The following is a 23,019-nucleotide window of genomic DNA, read 5'->3' as shown; positions in this document are numbered from 1 at the left end:
GCCAGAGGTCTGAAGTCAAGGAGTCAGCAGAGCCATGCTCCCTCCAGAGGCTCTGGAAAGAATCCTTTCTTGCCTCCTGGCCATCTTCAGCATTCCTTGGTGTATAGATGTATCACTCCAGTCTCTGCCTCTGTCTTCACATGGCCTGTGTGTCTCCGTGTCTATGGCTCAATGTCCAAATCTCTCCTTTCTTTCATAAAAGCACCAGTTATTGGTTTTAGGGCCCAGTTGATGTTCGGGATAATTTCATCTCAGCATCCTTAACTGTTCATATCTACAAGAAATCATATCTGTTTTCAAATAAGATCCCGTCTGGTGTTTCAAGTCCCGGACTTGGCACCCACTATGCCAAATTAAAAAAAAAAAAGAGAAAAACCAAATATTAAATTTTATTAATTTTAGTATATTATTTAATATTCTACAATATCATTGTAACATGTAATAATATATAATAATATATATATATATATTTTTTTCAACGTTTTTAATTTATTTTTGGGACAGAGAGAGACATAGCATGAACGGGGGAGGGGCAGAGAGAGAGGGAGACACAGAATCGGAAACAGGCTCCAGGCTCCGAGCCATCAGCCCAGAGCCTGACGCGGGGCTCGAACTCACGGACCGCGAGATCGTGACCTGGCTGAAGTCGGACGCTTAACCGACTGCGCCACCCAGGCGCCCCATAATAATATATATTTTTTAACATTCATTTTTGAGAGACAGAGACAGAGTGTGAGTGGGGGAGGGGCAGAGAGAGAGGGAGACACAGAATCTGAAGCAGGCTCCAGGCTCTGAGCTGTTAGCACAGAGCCCGACGCAGGGCTCAAATCCATGAGCAGTGGGATCATGACCTGAGCCAAAGTTAGAGGCCCAACCAACTGAGCCACCCAGGCGCCCCTAATATAAAATAATTCTTCATGAGATATTTTAACATTCTTCTTTTGTTTTTGACACTCTTTGACATCTAGTGTTTATTTTACTCTTAGAATGCATCTCATTATAACATGTAATCAATGTAAAATAATTCTTCATGAGATATTTTAACATTTTTTGTTTTTGACAGTACGTCTTTGAAATCTAGTGTTTATTTTACTCTTAGAATGCATCTCAACTTGGACCTACTCCCTTTTGGAGACTGGATACCCACTTGTGGCTGCCTGCTGCACACTGGCCAGCTCAGCTCCAGTGCTGGGGGGCTCACAAAACTTTTATACTTCTCAGTGTTTTGCTTATGTTTTCTCCCTCCTTTGTTCTCTCTGTCCTTTTATCTTTCGATTAGTTTTCAGGGAATTTTCTATTTATTTGGAAACAGTCTCAGTTGTTCTGAACAAAAGAAATAAAAGTCTACTTTGTGAAAGCTACTGAGATCCCAAGACTCAGTGGGGGAAGCAGAGTGAGTCCATTTTGAAAGAAAAGTCCTTTATTCAGTTACATGTTCAAGTGTTTATTGTGGTGGAATTCATTAAGTACTTCTATCACAGGTAGCTTAAGGAAGTAAAGTTAATACTTGGGATGTAACTTTTTTTTTTTTTTTTTTTTTTTTTTTAGCAGAGGGAATATAAGACTTTATTATTCCAAATCTCTCTGCCCTGAGATCTTTACCCATTATCAGACCCCCATGAACACGGCCATTCTTCTCTGTCATGTTAAGACAAGGAGTGGAATAAACTTTTCTTTATGGGCTGATTCTTCTAAGTCTGTTGTAATAATGAAGTCAGAATTTCTATCTCTAAAAATCTATATTGTCTTTTTCAAGAATTGCAGCCTTGTTATTTTTTGGCTTGAACCTCAGGAAAGGGAGGGAGATTTTATAAGCAACCCCACGGGGGAAAAGTTTTGGATCCTTGAATTCTTAAATGTGGTTTGTGATAAGGATGTGGTTTCTGCATTTCCTCCCCCACGACTGATTTATACTGAGCCTCTGTTACGGTCCTTGGATATTTTTCTGGAATTATATTTTCCCCTCAGATGAATTCATGTTAAAGAAAATTAGCAAGCAACCCATGAATATGAATACCGTAGAGAAAAATATAAAGTACAGTGTGGGGACATCTGGGTGGCTCAGTTGGTTAAGCATCTGACTCTTGATTTCAGCTCAGGTCATGATCTCAGGGTTTATGAGATAGTGTCTGATGTTGGGCCCTGCACTGACAGCTCAAAGCCAGCTTGGGATTCTCTCTCTCATCCCCCGTTTGCTGTCTGTCTGTCTGCCCCATTTGCTTTCTGTCTGTCTGTCTGTCTGTTTCTCTCTCTCTCTCTTTCTCAAAACAAAGAAATAAACTTTAAAATAGAAAAAGAATGATAAAGTACAATATGAATGTCCCTCTCCCTTTCCCACTTCTGCCCCCCTCCATATGTATCCGTCTAGTTTCTCTGTATATCCAAATACATATTACATGCTTAAATTGCATATTCTCTTATTTTATTAAAAGATATATTGGATTATGCTTAGTATTCTGTAGTTTGCTTTTTCTGCCTTTTACTGGGACCTGGAGGGGTCCCAAGTCTACGCGGTTAGTTGTATTGATAAATGTGGCATAATAGTCTGTGGCACCGATCTACATAATTTTATAAATTCTTGTATTAATGATCAGATTTTACCTGACATATATTTTTTCTTTTGCTCTAATAAATGGTGTACAGATATCATTGAGCACATGTGAGTATTTCTGTAGGAAAGCTTCCAAGTAGTGCCCTTGGGCCAAAGGGCACAAACAGTCCAGTTTGGTTTCTGAAAGTCTGTACCAATGTTTCCTGCCACACATGTTATATGAGGGTGTGTGTTTTCCTCACATCTTGGTCAACCTTAGATATCAATGTCAACTTTTTCTGTATTTTTGCCAACTTAATTAGTATGAGGAAATACCTCACAGGGCTTTTACTTTTTCATTTCTACATTACTAGTTATTTTGACCATTTTGTATAGGTTTATTTAACATTAGCATCCATTTTTCTTGGAATCATCTGGATTTACAAATTTTTCCCTGTCAGACTGTGCTTTTTACTTCTTGTTTTATAGATGATCTTTATAAATTCCGAATATTAATACTTTGTTATATATGTCATAAGTGTATATTCTTTCAACTGATCTGGTTTATGGAACTTATACGTTTGAGGAGAATTGCTATCTTTACAATACAGATTTACCATATTGTAAATTGTAAAATTAATACGTTTACATCCTGTCATGAACAATGCATATTTCTTCATTTCAATACGGAAATTTATCCAATCTTTAGTAGAAAGTTATAGTTTTCTGTATACAGATCTTACTCATCTCCTTGAAGATTTATTCCTAAGTATTTGATGGTTTTTGCTATTAGGATCTTTTTTTTCCCTATTACATTTTCTAAGTGGTTCTTGCTGACATAGAGAAAAGATTCTGACTTTTATATGTTGATCTTATTCTTTAGTCAATTTACTGATTTCTGTATAAGTTTTGATAATCTCTAAGAATTGCCTACCAATTTTTATAGTCTTTATTTACTTCCAGGACAGTGTTGAACAGTGGATGTGTTGAGGGCTTCCTTGTTATGGTAACTTTAATAGGAATAATGTATCTCTTTATTTAATATAATGTTTTTGAGTTAAAAGAATTTTCTTCTATGGCAAGTTGGCAATTTTTTAAAATCAGAAATTGATATAGAATTTTATGAAAAGCTTCCTTGGCATCAATTGTAATTATTTTTTCTTAATTTGTTAATGTAATTTGTTTGCAATGATTGATTATCTTTGCATTCTTGTGATAAACTTTGCTTAGTTCTTAGGTGTCGGTCAAAATGCATGATTTTAATTGTACTGTTGGATTTAATTTACAAATATTTTATTTCCATTTTCTTAAAAAATTTTTTTGTGAGATTGGGCTAGTGATTTTTTCAGTGTGTTTTGCTGTCTGTATTCTGTTTTTGTGGCAGGGTTATACTGGATTCGTAGAATGACACGTCAGTGTGCGTCTTTTTCTAACGCTCTGAAACAGTTTACAATACAAAGGACTAATCTGCTCTCCTGAGTCCAGTATGGTAGCCACCAGCCACAAATGACAGTTGAGCACCTGAAATGTGGCTGGTCTGAACTGAAATGTGCTATCATATATTAATGTCATATTAATAGTGTTTTTATACTGATTACATGTTGAAACGGTAATATTTTGGACATACTATATTAAATAAATTTATTTAAATTAATTTCACTTTTTTTTTTTTTACTTTTTAAAATGTGGATACTAGATAATTAAAAGTTTTATGCGTGGTTCACATTATATTTATTTTGGATAGTTCTTGAGAATTAACTGGAACTTACTATAAAACCATCTGATCCTGGAGCCTTTTTTTTAGCTCTTTGACTACCTTTTCATTTTCTTCTAGGGTTGTTAGAAAACTTTACTACTTATTAAATCAGGTTTGATAATTTATATTTTCCTAGAAAGTCACTTGATTCATCTAGTTTTTCACGTTTAGTGTTATAAAGTTCTACAGAGTACTTATCTATAGTTGTAAAATAAATCTGTAGTTGTATTTCCTTTCTCATTGTTCTTTTTTTCTTGCCTTCATTAGAATTGTCGAGTTTGTTTCTTTTAATGTCTTTTTTTTTTTTATTTTATTTTATTTTTTTAAATTTTTTTTTTTCCAACGTTTTTTATTTATTTTTGGGACAGAGAGAGACAGAGCATGAACGGGGGAGGGGCAGAGAGAGAGGGAGACACAGAATCGGAAACAGGCTCCAGGCTCCGAGCCATCGGCCCAGAGCCTGATGCGGGGCTCGAACTCACGGACCGCGAGATCGTGACCTGGCTGAAGTCGGATGCTTAACCGACTGCGCCACCCAGGCGCCCCTCTTTTAATGTCTTTTAAAAAATCAACCATTTATTATATTGGTTAGGTATATAATTTTCTTTGTTATTGATTTCCTGAAAAATTTTTTATGTAAGTTCCTTTTGTCAATTTTTCTTGAGTTTATTTTGTTACTCTTTTTCTAGATCATTGAGTTGAATGAATAGTTTACTTATTTTCAATCTTCATGTTTTTCCCGCATATGCATTTAAGGGTATATGTTTTCCTTTAAATGTTGCCTTGACCATATCCTATGGATTTTGATATATTATGTACTTACTGGGTGATTGCATATATGTAACCCTGCCATCATTTTCTCTTCACCTCTGCTTTTTGTAAAAATGTCCACCGAGATCACCAGTGAGCCGTTGAATGACCTCTCACTGTTCTCGCCTATAGTGGACATGGAGTTGATTTATTCTTTGAGGAAAATAATTTTTTACGTAACTTATAAGCTGCTCAGTCTTTTATTCAGTAAGATCTGTAGCCTCTTTCATAGTGATTGAGGCCAATATCCTCAAACTACTCCCATTGCTTGCATCCTCTTCAAGTCCTTGCTTTAAAGTATTAACTGTCGGGGCGCCTGGGTGGCTCAGTCGGGTAAGCGCCCGACTTCGGCTCAGGTCATGATCTCTCAGTTCACGAATTTGAGCCCCGCGTTGGGCTGTGCTGACAGCTCAGAGCCTGGAGCCTGCTTCAGATTCTGTTTCCCTCTCTCTCTGCCCCTCCCCTGCTCATTCTCTCTCTCTCTCTCTCTCTCTCTCTCTCTCTCTCTCTCTCTCTCTCGATAATAAATAAAACATTTAAAAGAATTTAAAAAAGTATTAACTGTCATAGTTCCTCATGATTTGTAGAGCCCTTGTTCCTTGCTCACCTTTCACCTAACAGAATACTCCTAGCATATTATCATTATCAGTGCCACTGTAATCTTTGTTACAATTTCCATTTATTCAGCATCTACCCACATTAATTGCTTAATACCTCCAACAGTCTTGTGAGATAGGTACTTTAAAACCCACTTTATAGATTAGGAAGCTTGGAGAGGTTAAGTGATTCACCCTAGGTTCACATAGTAAGTGTTGGAGTTAAGATTTGAAATTGTATTTCTTTAATTGCAAGTCCTTTCCTCTTGACCATGGCATTGATGCTGTATACTGTCACTTGTGGTCTTTCTACCAACTTCAACCTAAGCTGAAACATTTTGCTGACCTTGAGTTTGCCTCCATTCCTTCTGTTGCTGCTATGATTGGGTTGAGGGCAGGGTGTTGAGGGGTAGTGGAGAAAGGGAAAGAGCCCTTGCAGGAGTGCTCAGAAAGAACTCTGAGTTTCCTGCTAGTCTTTTTTTACGACGATGGATAGCCTCAAACTCATGTCTTTCCTGTAACCTGGCCCCTTTTTTCTATCCCTGGCCTCTTTGCTTCTTCAGAGTCTGAGGAAGGCTGTTCAGGAAGGCCTGAAAGAATGTTCTAGTTCTTAGATTTTGCTGCAAGAAGATCTCGTCTCTTTCCATACAGCTATCTGGGAAAATATCTGAGAATGTATTTCCTGAGTAGAGCTTCAGGAGGAATAGGTATGCATCACCTATTTGATTCAGTCCCAAAGTCTTATCTATTCTAGGCCGATGATTCTCAACCTTTGTTTTTTAATTTAGACTGAATATTTATTTATTTTTATTAAAAAAGTTCTTTTTTAATGTTTATTTATTTTTGAAAGAGAGAGAGCATGAGTGGGGGAGGAGCAGAGAGAGAGGGAGACACAGAACCTGAAGCAGGCTCCAGGCTCTGAGCTGTCAGCACAGAGCCCAGTGTTGGGCTTGAACTCACAAACCACGAGATCATGACCTGAGCCGAAGTTGGATGCTTAACCGACTGAGCCACCCAGGTGCCCCTAGGCTGAATTTTTAAGATAAATATCATGACTAAAAAAGGCAAGGTTCAGGCAGAGATCTATAAATCATAGCCCCCCTCCAAAAGGAGTAATTTTATAATGTATTTGTTTATAGTGATAATTTTAGAATTTTAAACTATACATATTCTTTTATCCCTTCATAAAAATCCTAGAAAATTCTGACACAAAGATGTTAGAATTTTCTCCTCTTTTCTCCTCTGTCACCCAGCCTCAGGAGAGTACCACTGGTCTCTAATTACATAGAAATGTTATGGAGAAAGCAGGCACCTACATATTTAGCTATACATGAAGCGATGGGTAAGAAGTATGTTCCAAAGCACACATCTGCTGTTTCCCTTCTAAAATGAACTCTTGTTCCCCTCCTCTCCTCCCACTTGAAAAGCCCCTTGTCTGTGTAGATCTTCCTGACATGGCCTGTTAGTATGCATGTGTGTTTTATTTTTTTTTTTAATGTTTATTTATTTTTGAGAGAGAGAGAGAGAGAGAGAGAGAGAGAGAGAGAGTGACTGAGTGTGAGCAGAGGAGGGTCAGAGCGAAAGGGAAACACAGAATCCGAAGCAGGCTCCAGGCTCTGAGCTGTCAGCACACAGCCCAGTGTGGGGCTCGAACTCACGAACCATGAGATCATGAACTGAGCCAAAGTTGGACGCTTAACCAGCTGAGCCATCCAGGCACCCCAGTGTGGGTGTTTTTAATGGATCCATTACTAGTAACTCTTCCTTTTAGATCAGAGATGCTCAAGTTTGTCTACACATTGGAATCACTAGCTTAAAAAAATACTGATGTCTGGGATCTATACCCAGATATCCTGATTTAATTGATCTAGGGCCAGGTGTGGTATTAGGCTTAGCAGAGCTCTCCAGTAATTCTAGTGTGCCTCTAACATTGAGAACCACTCGGGTAGGTTTTTATTTCTGGAGAAATTTCTTGTGTGTCTTCTGTATCTGGTCCTATGATTGATATGTAGTAGTGCTCAGTGTTTGAAGAATGAATAAATGGCCAGTGCATGAGTCAGTAGGAAAGGTTCACCTTCTGTCTATTCTTTTCCCTCTGCATTCTTCCCACCCACCCTCCAAATACAGAGAAAACATTCCGCGTTAGCATTGTCTTCTGAGATAATCCATTCCCAGCACTGCCTTTAGCTATGGCGTGATCCCATGGATTTCAGCCCCAAGCACAGTATGGAGAGATTTACCTGTAGACTCATACCTTTGAACTGCGGAGTAGTGTTTTGTCAAGGCTGATGCCTCTTATAGAGGTGGAGTACATAGGCTAGAAATACTTTTGGATCAGTTGAGAGCAAGTTGGCTTCTCAGGCTTCCTCATAATGAAGGAAATTCATGTCTCACTGGGTCACTGTCTCTCTGAGAATCTGGAGTTACAAATGCTGGCAGAGGTTAGTCTTACTCTGGTCCATGCAGAGTTCCTACTAGTTTTCCTGCCTGCCCATAGACAACCTGCCAAAGAAGGAGACGTAGGCTGTCGTTGCTAATGTGCCCAGATGCAAAATCCATCGTTTGTCAAAAGCTAAAGTGAATGAGGACAGAATCCCAGATTACATAATTCCTTGGGGTTTTGAACTTAAGTTATTACCCACCTGATCTCTAGCCTAAAGTTAATCTTGGGCCTTAGTAAGTGATGAAACTCTTTTTTTTTTTTTTGAACGTATGCAAAAATCTGTTTATTGGGATAGTTCCCCACTCACGTTGACTCGGGGTGCACTTAGTGCTGCTTCCGTCTGAAGGAGCATCCTTCTGTGAGCCTTGCTTTTCCTCCTGTCGGCTGGCACAGGATGGTGGAGCAGCCCACACACAGCACCACCGTCTGTACATGGCTGAACACGGTGGTGATTTTGTAGCACCCCGGGCACTTCACGTCCATGAAGTAGGAGTTGGGGCTCTGTACCAGGCGCTTCTTCTTGTGTTTCCTCTCCTCCTCTTCCAGGGATGGGTGCAGGAGGTCCTTCGCTAGGGGCATGTTCTTGTGGGCAGGTTGTCACTGCCAGAAAGGCTAAGTGATGAAACTCTTAACTAGACAACTTGGCATCTTTATGGTAGTTTCAGAAGAATCCTTTGTTCTGTTGCTGGGCCTTGGTTTTAAGGTATTAGAGTAGAGTTCCTTTCTATCTAGATAGCAAAGAGATTTATAAATTCTGGAATGTATGAGTAGTTGTTGTGCTTCCCTGTGTAATAGAATAATGCATAGTTGATCCTGGATTGGAAGTTAAAAGTGAAAGGAAATTGGATTATTTGCTCACATAAGCTAGTGACAGAAAAATGGATGCCTCTATGAGTGATGCTAAAGGAAAAGAGAAAGTGGGAAGGCTTTACACAAATGAGGAAAGGAAAAAATGAAAGAAACAAATGAGTTTGGAGACATCTTGCCTCATGTCCTTGTGTTCTGTCCCTATCCCTGTTTCAAGCCCAGAGGATCCCGTTGGAGAGGGAGACACGACAGGTCAAGTAACCAAGCTGAAGTCCTTCTTACTGCCTCTGAGGCTTTGCAGGATTCCTCCTACTTCCAGCTCAGCTCTTTCCTTTGCTCACTGTGCTCTAGCCATGCTGGTCTTTGCTTTTTGTTGATCAAGCCAGCCACTCTTGACTTTGCTTTATTTCCTCTGTCTGGGATATTCTTCCACCAGACATCTAATGGTCGCCTCCCTCTGCTCCTTCAAGTCTTTGCTTTATTGCTCCTTTCTCAAAAAGGCTACTTAAAATTGCAGATTCTATCCTATCCTTTCCCTCACCCCTTCTCCCATCTCTTCATCTTTCCTTCCATAGCACTGTCACTTTCTAATATACTATATACTTCGTTAATTTGTGTTGCCTGTTTGCCCCATCCGTCATCACCATGAGGGCAGGATCTTTAGTTCTTTCCTTCCATACTTAGCACAAGTACTTGGCACAGAGTAGGCCCTCAATACATACTGTTCAATGAATGACTCAATATGCATAGTAGTTCTTTGGCTTGGAATTTAGTTCTGCAAACTGAAAGGCTTTGGGCCATTGCTATTTTTCCTTTTAGATTTGTCCTGCTGTATTTAATTGATTTGTTTGGACTACTATTGTCATCATTTTTCTTTTTCTACCAAGAGTTTTTGTTTTGGAAAGGGCAGCTGCTCAGAGAAGTCAGAGGCTGTGGGAGTCCCTTGGGTAGCTATTCCACTGCTAGGAGAGGAATGGTCCACAATGGGGGTGTTTTCCTCCATCCCTACAAAGATTATAGGGATGCTTTCTTGGATGGAAGTTGTCATGAGAGTCCTTCTCAAAAACATGGCCCTTTGAGACCTTTCCAGTCTCTGAAGAAGTGGATGGCTCATTATAGGGAATTTCACGGCCCAGTTCAGCTTAGTAAGTGAGGAGTAGGGTTTGATAGTCAGATCCTTCCTGATGCCTGGCCAAACATAAGAGGGTTGCTTGAGCTACTACTCATTGGGGGTTGTGCTGTTAAGTTGCTGTTTTTGGTCTTGCCTTCTCCATCCTCATGGATGATAAAATGTGATAAAATGTGAGAAGCAGTCAGGCTGGGCTTGCCAACATTCGCAGGGCCCACTGCAAAGGACTTATCTTCAAAAGCATAGGGTCTTATCTGTAGAAACACGTTTTCCTTCTTTCACCTTGGCCCTTCTTGCCTTGCCAGTTATGTATTCTTTCATTTCTTATTCTCCTATATGTGCACACACTTCAGAAACTGTCCCTGTCTTGGAGAATTTTCTGTGTGAGGTTAAGGTAGCAGCCTTTCTCCAATTTTCTACAAATTAGACTTCTACTAACTTCAGCCATCTGCTATGGGGTTTGTGGGCTGGCGGGTTGGAGGTGGTGGGAAGTGGGAAGAAAAAAATCTCTGATCAAAGATCGAACACAAAGCCTGAGCACAAAAATTTATGCGATGTTTTGTAGACCAGTGCTACCCAAAGAAGTAGAATGTGAACCACATATGTAATTTTAAATGTTCCAGTAGCCACATTAAAAAAGTAAAAAGAAACAGGTCAAATGAATTTTAATACCTTTTATTTAAAGGTACCTAAAATATTAATGTTTCAACATGTAACCAGTGTGAACATTAATAATGTGACATTTTATTTTTGCATTAGTGTTTTAAATCTGGTATGTAAATCTGCAGCACATTTCAGTTTGGACTAGCTACATTTCAAGTGCTCAACAGTCACATGTGGCTAATGGTTACATATTGGACAGTGTACATAGAAGGCTCTCACCCGCAATCAGCCAGCTATGTTTCATGCTATTTTTACATTTGAAAATAGTTGATATCTTTCTATCCCTCGTCTTACATTTTATAACCCAAGTCACTATAAAAAGGCTAGATTGTATTCACTGTTCTCAAAGAAGGTAGGGTAATGTGGAGAGTATGGAAGATATCTAGTAAGTGTTGCCAAAATAATAAATAATAGTGTTGCAGTTCAGGAAACCTCAGAAATATCACAGGTAGAAATCCCAGACTACATGGTGAGACCCTCTCTCTTTCTAAAGCTGGAGCCTACTTGGAAGCCAGCAAATGTGGCTTCCCCTGGGCGTGTCCCTCCTCAAGTCCTTAAGATTGCTAACTTCCTCAGTTTCGCGGGTTTCCTTTCTTGTCCTTGGGGCAGAGTTGCAGCGTTGGGGGGCGGGGGGGGGGAGTGGCCTTCGAACCTGCAAGGCTCAATCATGGCCAAGGCCCCGGCTGTGTTCCAGGTACCTCAGGAATCTGGCTTGTTGCCTTGGGAAGCTTTCTGGATGGATTCCCTAGGAACTGACCACTCCATGGACATTTGCTTGGGGCAATGGTACCAAAGGTACCAAAGTGTATGGGTCTGCTGTCTGAGCTGCAGCACTCACATTCCAGCCAGCAGAAAAGAAACAAACAAAAAAACTACGAAAACACAAAATGCCTGGATCAAACACTCCCTTTGCCTTTTTTCTCTGTTTTTGTTTCTTGTGCATATGTCGAAAGTTACAAAGTCAGGAGCGGGGAGGGTAGCTGTCCTCTAACTAGTGTGTATTGATCTCACGTAAAATGTTGAGTCCATTGCTGCTTGTTACATGATTTTCTCTATTCCTTTTTTAGGCCGAGGAGTCTTGTAAATGTAATGGCTGGAAAAACCCCAACCCTTCTCCTACTCCCCCCAGAGCTGATCTGCAGCAAATAATTGTCAGTCTAACAGAATCCTGCCGGAGTTGTAGCCATGCCCTAGGTGAGTTCCTAAATCTTCAAGGGAACGTGAACGATGTCCTCGTTGCCTGAAAGTTCTAACTTACTTAATTCCGTGGGTTAACCAAACTCGCATGCTATTTACCTCTTTTTGAGGCAGTAACAAAAGAGTCTATTTAGTCTCATGAATTTGCTTAATGTGAGACAAGCTCTGCACTGTTTGCACTGAGTCCTTATCCATCTCTCCCCCCTTCCCTAAGAGCTGGATTCCACTGGGGGATTGCTGGACCACGGCCATTGAGTGGCTTAGAATAGAGTGTAATGTGTCCTCATTCATTCTGATGGGAGCCTGAAGGTCTTTGATCTCCAGGATCTAAGCCTCAACCAACTGGGTCTTTGTCTAATCGTTATTGTTATTATTATTTTTATTATTTTATTTTCTGATTCCCTGAACTTGCTGGAAGTGCTTCATTTTATCTTTATATTGTTTATTTTCTTGCATCTGGTAGCTCTTTCTTCACTGGGGTTGTGTTTGGTGAATGTTTACTTGTGTTCTCCCTTTCAACTTTCTTATCTATCCCTGGCAAGATAATCATTGTCAGTTTGGAAAGATAGGCTCTGCCAGAGTTACTCAACTGGACTGTGCTAATATGTTCTTGTCTTGATACTCGTTTTAAGATAAAATTTTAAAAATTGTATTTGGTTTGGGTAGATAAAAGTTAACGGGTAGTTTTCCCTAGATATTAAAATTCTAGTTCATAAAGGACCATCTTGGAATATTATACTTACTTTTCCCCCTTTGGTTATCCAGTCTCCCAGAGAACGTCTTGCATGTTCAGTTTACTGTCCAGGGTTGTTCTGGGCAGAGCCTGGTCACTGAAGCGGTTTTTTCCCCGTGACCATAAGTAGGTGGCTTCTTTTTGACATCATCTTTCTTTCGAGCTTCCTGGTGATATGAAACGGTGCAGCATCAGCCTTCAAGGTAGCGTGATGTCAGGCTGAGTCTGAAGTTTTATTTTGTACTCAGCTGGAGAGTATTTCAATCCTTATAGAGCAGAAAAGTAGATAATGTGATCCTCCCAGGAAGTTACTGCACTGAAGTAACCTTCTGAGAAAGGAAATAGAGAACATTGATCTCACAAAAGAAATAAACATACCATAAACACATAATTACATCATTGTATAACTGGTGTCTGAAATAATGTAAGTTCTGATTTTTGAAAAAAACAGTGCAAAGGATGGATTCCAAGAGTTACAGAAACACCTTTGCTTATAACTTACCTTTTCCACAATTGATCCCAGAGCGAGTGCCCTTTAGAATTTGCCTCAGGAAATATGATGCGATAAAAAGCTGGCTCAAGAACTTCTTAAGCACTGTGCTTGAACTGTATTTGGTATTGATTGGGAAATCCAATTATCTTACATCAATTAACATTTAAAAACAGAGCCTTCTTTCTTAGCTGAGCAGATTGTCTCCATTCTGAGCATGTAAACACACATGAATGCCCAAAGGCAGAAATGGCCTTTTACAAAGAAAAGCTAACTTTGTTCCCTTTTATATTTCTCAACTAGCTTTGAAAACAAATACCCTTATTTGATACACAATCAAGAATAGGGAAAAAAGTACATATCCTTTGACCTGGCAGATCCATGCCAGAAATTTAACCTATTTGTAAATCAAGATGTGTCCTCAAAACTAAAAGAACATTATTACAGCTTTATTCATGATATTAAGACTAGAAATAACCTAAGTATCCCAGAGTGGGAGATAATTGCTTGAATTATGACAATCTATATTATAAAATTCAATATGGCTATTAAAAATGATGTATTTTCCAATATGGAAAGACATTCTTAACATATCATTAATGAAAAAAACAAGTCATAAAGTAGCTTAATTGGAGCTTTTATAATTTAGGACTTAAGGATCCACCAGCCCAAGATAAAATCTTGGTTCTACAACCAGTAGCTGTGAGTGGGGCATGTTATTCAGTTTACCTGGAGCTCCATTTTCTCAGCTCTGAAACCGAGTTAGTAACAGTATTGATATCATAGGATTGTTGTGAGGATTAAATGAGATAAAACATAAAAATTTTAGATCAGTACCTGGCAAATTAATGCATTACTCTTAGCTCTTCTTGCTGTTAGTGGTAGTATTACCATACTCCCAGAGTTCTTGAACTTCGGCCAACAGATAGGAGTTCTGCTTAGCTTAAATAAGAAAACAGTGTTTATAAGACGGTAGCTTCCAGAAGCTGAAAACACAGGGAAACCCAGTTTTAGTCTTGTTCAGGGATCTCAGCTGCAGAAATCTATGGGCCTTCTGTCCAGGACACCCCCACTGGTTGATTCAGCTCCATCTGCCCAGCCCCTGGGAGTATCAGCTTAGGAGGATTTACATCCCTGGAGGATAGGATCTGATTGGTGTAGCATCTGTCACGTGCCCAGCCCTCCGCTGCACCCTTCGAGAACTGCATGGAAGGTGGTCATTCCCACGAAGGCATGCTGACTTAAGAATGGCATCATGAGTATAATCTCATTTTATCAGTTTAGAAGATATGACTTTTTTTTTCAATATATGCTAACAGGAAAGGATCTGGAAGGATTATGTTGAGTTGCTGACAGTGATTTTCTCAGGGTATTGAGGTTGTTGGTGTTTTAAAAATATTTTTCCTCGTCTCTGTCCTTTCCCTCCCCACCCCTTTTACCTCTGTCTCTCTTCAGTGTGCTTTTCTATAATTGAAATGTCTGTACATTTTCAAGTGCTCTTAGAATTATTGGCAGGATCTCACAGTTTATTTTTTGGTCTTAGTATCAGGGCTCTAGAAAACCTTTTTCTGAGGTTATGTTTCCTCTCTCTTATACTCCTTTTAAAACACTTTTTATCCTGGAAAAGTTCACAGTGTGTAAAGGTAGGAAGAATAGTTTTTTGTTTTTAAAAAAAAATTTTTTTTTAACGTTTATTTATTTTTGAGACAGACAGAGCATGAACAGGGGAGGAGCAGAGAGAGAGGGAGACACAGAATCTGAAACAGGCTCCAGGCTCTGAGCTGTCAGCACAGAGCCCGACGCGGGGCTCGAACCCACGGACCGTGAGATCATGACCTGAGCTGAAGTCGGACGCTTAACCGACCAAGCCACCCAGGCGCCCCAGGAAGAATAGTTTAATGAGTGCCTTGTACTCATCACCCAGCTTTAATAATTACTAAAATTTGCCAATTTTCTCTCCCCTCACTTTTTTCTTTTGCCAGAGTATTTAAATCAAGTTCCACACGTATTTTCCTATTTATGCAGATTAAATTATGCCAACAGTAGAGATTAGGGTATAAGGAATTCTGTTAGAAATGATGGCCTGAATTCTCAAATATATTTAAATTTGTGTACACCATTCTGATTCCACAGTCACTATGCTGAGCCTGGTGGATTTAGTCCCCAGTGATCATGCACATGTTTCAACGTGTAACATTCCCGTGCTTATCAACACATAACCTTCAGGCTTATCGATTGAGATGATGTCTGTTCTGTTGCTTTGCTGTCCGATACTGTTTGGTTCAGCCATACATTTTCTTTTGACAGTGAGCTCTGGTTTCATGCGGTCTCCTGACAGTTACTTCCCTCCCAGGTGTCCTTGGCCTGTCATTGGACACTCTTCCCTGTCTCCTGGGTACAAAACATAGGACTGACAGTCTGGCCAATGGAAGGAACGTTCAGTTGTGAATTAGGAAACCAGAATTCTAGGCCTGGCACAGCACTTTCCCAATCCCTTTGTGATTCAGAGTTTTCATCCACAGAATAAAATGGTTAGTCTAGACCCATGCTGTCCAACGTTATAGCTACTTGCTACTTGAGTTAGTGAGTGCTTGAAATATAGCTACTCCAAATTAAGATGAGCTGTACGTATAAAATACGTGCCAGATTTTGAAAGCTTAGTATGAAAAAAGGTAAGATGAGCTATCTCATTAATAGTGATTATATGTTGAAATGGTATTTTAAGTATATTGGGTTAATAAAATATATTATTAAAATTAATTTCACCTGTTTCTTTTTCCAATGGAAAATGGTGTTCCAAATGGAAGACTTAAAATTACACCTGTGGTTCACATTATATTTCCTTTGGATAGCGCTGGCCTGGCAACATTCAAGTCCATTGTCTGAAATTATTTGTCATTTGAGATTGGGACAGTCAAGTTCAGATTACAAAAATTTAACAAAGCACTTCATTGGCCCAAACATTTCTCCTTATTTTAGTATTAATAAAAGTTCCTTATTTGGGGATTGCTTATTTGATTGAATAGCAGTCTGCTTCTATGATCGGGAAGGAGGAAATGCTCCATTGTGATCAAACACAATTGGAATTTTTGTTGTCATTTTGAAGTTCATTGTTCTGACCTCTGCCAGGATACACTGATTATTAAATTTGACTAATGATAGTTTTCTGCAGTTGTAAATAGGAGGTTTTTGGTTACTTTTCCCGTGCCATCACTTTTTCCTGATAAAGACACATACATCACACAGATACACTCGTGTTTAAACATTACAGTGGTAGAAATTGACAGTTCTTTTTTACTATGGTTACCTCTGCTTACTTGCTTATTTACAGTGGAAACTTTCTAAGGAAAGTAAAGACTGGCACTAACCAATTACACTAGAGCTTATTTTCTTGAATAGCATGAGGTATGAAGGGACTACCAGTGTTTTCCTCATGGACTAATTCAGACATTTAAATCACAGGTAAATCATTGACCCAACACATTTTCTTCAGCCTTCCCACACTGCACAGACCTCCACCACTTAATCACTTCTTGTTCCCATTTACGTATGTACTGTGTAGATGCCAAATGATAGAAATAGGGGGCCCGGCACACTGGACCCAGCCATCTGGGTCAAGTCAGCATGTTTCTCTGGCTGGGTGTTCTCCCTTTTGTTTTGTTTGGTTTTGTTTGTAAAGATTTTCTTTGTAAGTAATGTCTACAGCCAACGTGGGGCTCAAACCAACAACCCCTAGATCAAGAGTCGCGTGCCCCACCGACTGAGCCAGCCAGGCCCCCTTGTGTTTCTAATGCTGTCTTTTACACATAGGTTTCAGAGTTGTCAGGAGCTGCGAGTCTGGTATACAGTAAGAGTTAAGGGGATAGATACATCTGGTAATTTTTTTTCTGCTCAGTTCATGTGAGTTACTTCTCCCTACCTTCCTTGGATCATGAAGTTCTTCCTGTTGCTTTTCTCGCCTGTGCCTCCTTCAGCTTTCCCTGAATTCAGGTTTCTTCTCTGTAGCAGGAGCACCTGGAGTCCCCAGCTCCATCCTTGTACACTCAGCGTCCCAAGAAAGTAGTGATCTAATTTGAGCTAAGCGTTCTCATGTTTAGCCCCTCTGAGCCTCCCATTATTCTCAGAGTGAAGTTCAGCTCTCGCTGAGGATTGTTGGGCCTCTGGCACCTAGCCCTCACTGCCTGCCCCGCCTCTGCTGCATTTTGGCTACCAGGCTGATCCATGTTCTCTGAAGGTCTTTTTTTTTTTTTTTTAATGCTTAGTTATTTTTGAGAGAGAGCCTGTGAGCACACGCATATGCATGAGCTGGGTAGGGACAGAGAGGGGCCGGGGGCGGGGTGGGGGACAGAGGATCTGAAGCAGACTCTATGCTGATAACAGAGAGCCCGATGCGGGGCTCAAGCCCACACATTTTGAGATCGTGACCTGAGCCGAAGTTGGATTCTTAATTGACTGAGCCACCCAGGCGCCCCTCTGAAGGTTCTATTTTCTCCCACCTCTACTGTGGATGCAGAGGCTCACAACACCCGCAGTGCCTTTCCTTCGTTCTCCTCCAGGGGAACCCTGCTCACCCGCAAAGTTTGACTTGTCTGGAACTTGGTGGAGAGAGTAAAGGCCTCTTGGAGCTGTACTGCGATGTTCCCTGCATAACTATAATTATTCTTAATTATACATCTAAGATATATAATAAATGATTATATAATATATAACTATATAATAATGTAGGCTTTCTGTAGTAGACTAAGGTTAAGTACTTTTTCTCTAGTTCCTAATATATTCAGTTCCTTGGGCATAATTGGGCTTATTCCTTCATTGATAAGCACTCACTGAATTCCTTAATATTAAAAAATGGCTGGTAGCATTTAGGGGAGCTTTCACAGTTTAAAATCTGTACCGGCACTGTCCGAAACAGTAGCCACTAGTCACGCATGGTTAGCTTGAATTGAAAAACACTGAAAGTGTAAAACGCACACTGGTTTTGAAGACTTAGTATTATAAAAGAATGCAAAATATTAATAATTTTTTACACTGAGTGCATGTTGAATAATGTATATATTGGGCTAAATAAAATGTATTAATAAATTAATTTCACCCTTTTATTTATGTATTGTTTTTATTTTTTTTTAACATTTATTTATTTTTGAGAGACAGAGACAGAACTTGAACAGGGGAGGGGCAGAGAGAGTGGAAGACAAAGAATCAGAAGCAGGCTCCAGGCTCCAAGCCATCAGCCCAGAGCCTGACGCAGGGCTCGAACTCACGAACTGTGAGATCATGACCTGAGCAGAAGTCGGATGCTTAACCAACTGAGCCACCCAGGCACCCCTAATTTCACCTTTTTAAAAGTGGCTGCTAGTATACTTACATATATATATGTGTCTTATATTCTATATATATTGGACTGAACTCATCTAAAGGGCTCTTAATCTTAAACTTCTCTTTTTCTCCATCCAGATCTGAGATCACAAAAGAGGAAACCACTTGTAAATTATAAACTTTTAGACGTTAGTGCAGAAGGTGCTTATTCAGAAGGTTTCATTGAAGGAATCTGTTTTACCTCTTCTAGCTTTGACCTCAAATTCCCATGAGCAAAAAAAATATATTTGAACAGCTTACAAACGCTACGGGTGCTGTGCTGTTTGCTTTCTTTCCAGTCCAAGGGAGCGGAGACATGTTAGCCGCCCGCCCAGCTGCTGCCTGTTCACACTGCAGGGCATGTGAGGACGGGCAGGCTGTCCTCAAGAGAAGTGCAGGCCAGTGATGCACGGAGCCAGAGCTTAGAGAGGGTCACAGCACATGGTGACAGTGTGCTTCCTGTTCCCAGCAAGGCAACAGCTGCACCGTGATCCTTGGCAGCAGGCCTTTGGCAGGTCTCTCTGGGGCACCCTGGGTGTTGCACTGAGAGGTGCCAAGGTACATCCTCCTGGAGAGACACGAAGAGAGCAGACCCTGCCCCCCCAGTCTTCTGGCTCACACCTTCCCTCCGCTTCCCCCTGTCCTCTGCACACGATGGACCCTGGGGGAAGCCATGGCCCACCAGAAAGAGCAAGCTTTTCCCACAAGTAAAGGGTTGGCCAATTTTGGAAAATTATATCAATGCTCTGTGCCATGTCCATGGAAGACTATTTGGAATGAAAACAGGGTCCTTTATATTTGATTATTAAATTCCAAGTGAATGATTTTTTTTTTTTGGCGGGGGTGGCGGTGGGGATGAAAGATTTTTAAAAAGCCGTTTATTGGGAAATAATTTCAAACCTATAGAGAAGTCATTAGACTAGTAACAAAGGACATCCCATATAGATTTTGCTCAGATTTACTTCAGATTTATGCCCGATTTCCTTTGTTATTGGCTCTCATATATGTATAAATATACATAGAGACTCACATATTTGAGTTTGTGTGTATTTTTTTAGGTTTATTTATTTTTTAGAGAGAGAGAGAGCATGCATGCATGCATGAGGGAAGGGACAGAGAGAAAGGGTAGAGAGAGAATCCCAAGCAGGCTCTGCACTGTCAGTGGAGCTCGACTGGAGCTCGAGCTCACGAATCATGAGATCATGACCTGAGCTGAAATCAAGAGTCAGAGGCCTCACTGATTGAGCCACCCAGGGGCTCCTGTGTGTATTTGTATATACATTTTTTCCCCCCTGGACCATATGAAAATAAGTTGCATATATATACATCATGGCCCTTTCCCCCTAAATACTACAATGTGTATTTACTAAAAATAAGGACGTTCTTTTACATAATTCCAGTTCAGTTACCAACTTCAGTATATTTTAGCATTAATGTAATATTTTAATCTACGTTTGTATTCTACTTTTATCAGCTGACCCCAACTGATATTGTCCTTCACATTATGCACCCAGTCTAGAATCACGAGTGTGCTTAGTTGTCATGTGAAAGGAAAACAGTTTGCACACAATCAATACTTCCCGAACGCTTCTGGCACCAAGTGTGTGGGGTTTTTCTCATCAGCAATACTCTAGCGCTCCAGTGGACAACTACAGGCTGTCTCGCAATTCTTAACTCAGTTCTGATGCTAATGGCCTTATAGTCAGTACAGACCCCACAGGTTAAGGGCTCTCGGTCCCCCTCCTTCCTCCCACTTGAGATGCCAATGGCAGGTCCCAGTTTCACTTGCGTTTCTGACCAACTGGTTGTAAGCTGGAGATTCCCATGCCCCCCTCCTGGGGTTGGATAATTTTCTAGAGTGACTCACAGATCTCAGGAAAACAGTTTCTTTGATTAGTGGTTCAGGGGTGCCCAGGTGGCCCAGTTGGTTGAGCATCTGACTCATGATTTCGGCTCAGGTCGTGATCTTACAGTTCATGAGTTCGAGCCCTTTGTCAGGCTCTGGACTGAGTGTGGAGCTTGCTTGGGATTCTGTGTCCCTCTCTGTCTCCTCTTCTCCTGCTTGTGCAGGCTCTCTCTCTCTCTCTCTCTCTCTCTTTCAATAAATAAATAAACATTAAAAAAAAAACCCCACTGGATTATAGTTCCGGGTCAGCCATTTGGAAGAGAGGTTGGAGGAAAGGAGCACAAAGCTCCAAGCACACTACTCTCCCAGCACCTTCCTGTGTGCACCATCCTTGAAGCTCTCCAAACCCCTTCAGCTGGGGTTTTTATGGAGACTGCATTATATGGGCACGATTGATTAAAGCTTTGGCTACTAGTGATTAATTCAGCCTCCAGACCACTCCCCACCCCCATCATAGGTAGAGAAGGTGGGACTGAAAATTCCAACCCTTAGTCACTTATTTGGTTCCCCTGGCAATCAGCACCCCCATCCGTAGGGACTTTCTAAAAGGTCAGTGACTTAAATTCAGGTGTGGTTGCAGAGGACTTGTGATGAATAACAAAAGATACTCCTTTCGCATTGTTGCTCTTACTACTTAGGAAATTCCAAGGGTTTTAGAAGCACAGTGGGGGGTGGGGAGGAAAAAGCACTGTGCCAGGACAGGGGACAAAGACTAAATATATATATTTTATTACAAGTTACAATTTCACAGCAGGTCCCTTTAGTTTCCTTTAATCAGGAACAGTTCCTCAGCTTTTTTTCTATATTATTTTGTTTTTTGTCTTTTATGACGTTGACATTTTGGTGGAGGAATGTTTTATATTTTAAAAACAAACCTGTTCGGCTGCCTTGGTGGTTCAGTTGGTTAGTGTCCTACTCTTGGTTTCTGGTCGTGATCCCAGAGTGGTGGGATCGGGCATGGAGCCTGCTTGAAATTCTCTCTCTTTCTCTCTCCTTCCCTCCTCTCGCTTGCTCTCTCTTTCTAAAATAAAAAATAAAATAAATTAAGAACCTGTTAAAGAGCTAGGAGAAAATACATTTTTGTCATCTTCAGATTATGTAGGGAAGACCTTTGCAAGCAAGGCCTTAAAGAAAGGCCAAGCATAGATTTGACTTTACAAAAAATTTAAGATTCCTTTACAACCCACCCCAAACCGCAACAAAATCCAGGAGCATTTACAATGAACATGAAGGATTTAAAGCTCTTTCAAGGCAATGAGAAAAAGACCAACATCCTAAGAAAACCAGGCAGAGGACATGAATAGTGCTCAAAAGAACAAATACAAATGGCCAGTAACACGGAAAAACAAACACCTCCAAGGGCATTTCAGTGAATGCAAATCAAAGCAGTGGGGGACTCATTAATTTTCAAAAGGCTAATTTAATTACCGAGAATGATTCTTCACTGGAGGCAGGAGTGGGGGAAGGCACATTATGCTCTCACAGTTGAGAGTCTACATTGATGCAAACTTCCCTGGTGGTGGAAGCTAAACTAGGGAGCATATACAACAGCTTTATTTGTTTATTTTAAAGATTTTAGTTTTTTATTAAAAATTGTTTAATGTGTATTTATTTTTGAAAGAGAGTGTGTGAGTGGGGGAGGGGCAGAGAGAGAGAGAGATTGAGAGAGAGAGAGAGAGAGAGAGAGAGAGAGAGAGAGAGGGAGGGAGAGAGGGGAGAGGGGAGAGGGAGAGAGGGAGAGAGGGGAGAGGGAGAGAGGGAGGGAGAGGGAGAGGGAGACACAGAATCTGAAGCAGTCTCCAGGCTCTGAGCTGTCAGCACAGATCCCGATGCAGGGCTTGAATACACAGAGCTGTGAGATCATGACCTGAGCTGAAGTCAGACATCTAACCAACTGAGCCACCCAGGCGCCCCTGAAGATTTTATTTTTAGGTAATCTCTACAGTCAACATGGGGCTCAGACTTGCAACCCTGAGATCAAGAGTTGCATGTTTTACCATCCGAGGCAGCCAGGGGCCCCTACAAAAGCTTTAAATAGCAATGATTCAGCCTTACGAGTTCTGTGGCAGATTAACTGCTATAGATTTGTACAACGTAGTTTACAGATTTTTACTTTTATTTTTATTTTTTAGTAATGTGCTTCCAAACTGAAGCACAGATTGCTTTCCAAATTGAAAGAAGGGTTTTTTTTCAATTATGAGTGACTGTTTTTAGTTAAATATGAGTTGATTATCAGTATAGTAAATAGTTTAGCTTTGTAGTTAGAGTGAAGTGCACCTGGGTGTTTGCATGGGTTGGGGTTGATTGTGGGCTCCTGAGTAAGTCCTGTCCACTTCTGGTCAGCAGCCGCAAGGAGTCAGTCTTTGGATTTGGTAGGGAAGGGGTTGTTTGAAGAAAGTGGTGTTTTAGGAAGGGTATCCTGGGAGCAGAGAAAACAGTCTGGGGCTATTTTGGTACTCTAGGCTTGAGATCCCAATGACCAGCAAGGTAGGGACAGGGAAAAGTGGTTACTCTGAGAGACAGTGAGGAAGCTCGCCTGAATCTGGGGGCTGGTTTCACCCCACACCCACCCTTATTCTCAGAGGAAGAGATACCTACCCTCTT

General features: G+C 40.6%; 2 protein-coding genes across 6 annotated transcripts in view; one reads left to right on the top strand and one right to left on the bottom strand.

Moving 5' to 3' along the window:
- KAT2B (lysine acetyltransferase 2B) overlaps positions 1 to 23,019 on the top strand; it is a 104,508-nt gene that overhangs the window by 21,218 nt on the left and 60,271 nt on the right. For all 5 annotated transcript variants that reach the window (XM_058729770.1, XM_058729769.1, XM_058729768.1 and 2 more), the window contains exon 2: positions 11,802 to 11,928. In XM_058729770.1, the coding sequence (XP_058585753.1) occupies positions 11,802 to 11,928 (127 nt within the window). The remainder of the gene's footprint in view (positions 1 to 11,801; positions 11,929 to 23,019) is intronic.
- On the bottom strand, positions 7,214 to 9,862 carry LOC131511764 (small ribosomal subunit protein eS27-like). Its single transcript, XM_058729773.1, has one exon. It carries the CDS (start codon positions 8,712 to 8,714, stop codon positions 8,460 to 8,462), a length of 255 nt encoding a protein of 84 aa, XP_058585756.1. The 5' UTR covers positions 8,715 to 9,862; the 3' UTR covers positions 7,214 to 8,459.

The sequence above is a fragment of the Neofelis nebulosa genome, chromosome 5, assembly GCF_028018385.1.
Source record: "Neofelis nebulosa isolate mNeoNeb1 chromosome 5, mNeoNeb1.pri, whole genome shotgun sequence".
NCBI lineage: Eukaryota > Metazoa > Chordata > Mammalia > Carnivora > Felidae > Neofelis > Neofelis nebulosa.
Note: the sequence above shows the minus strand (reverse complement) of the source record. Positions and strands in the feature narration are given on the sequence as shown.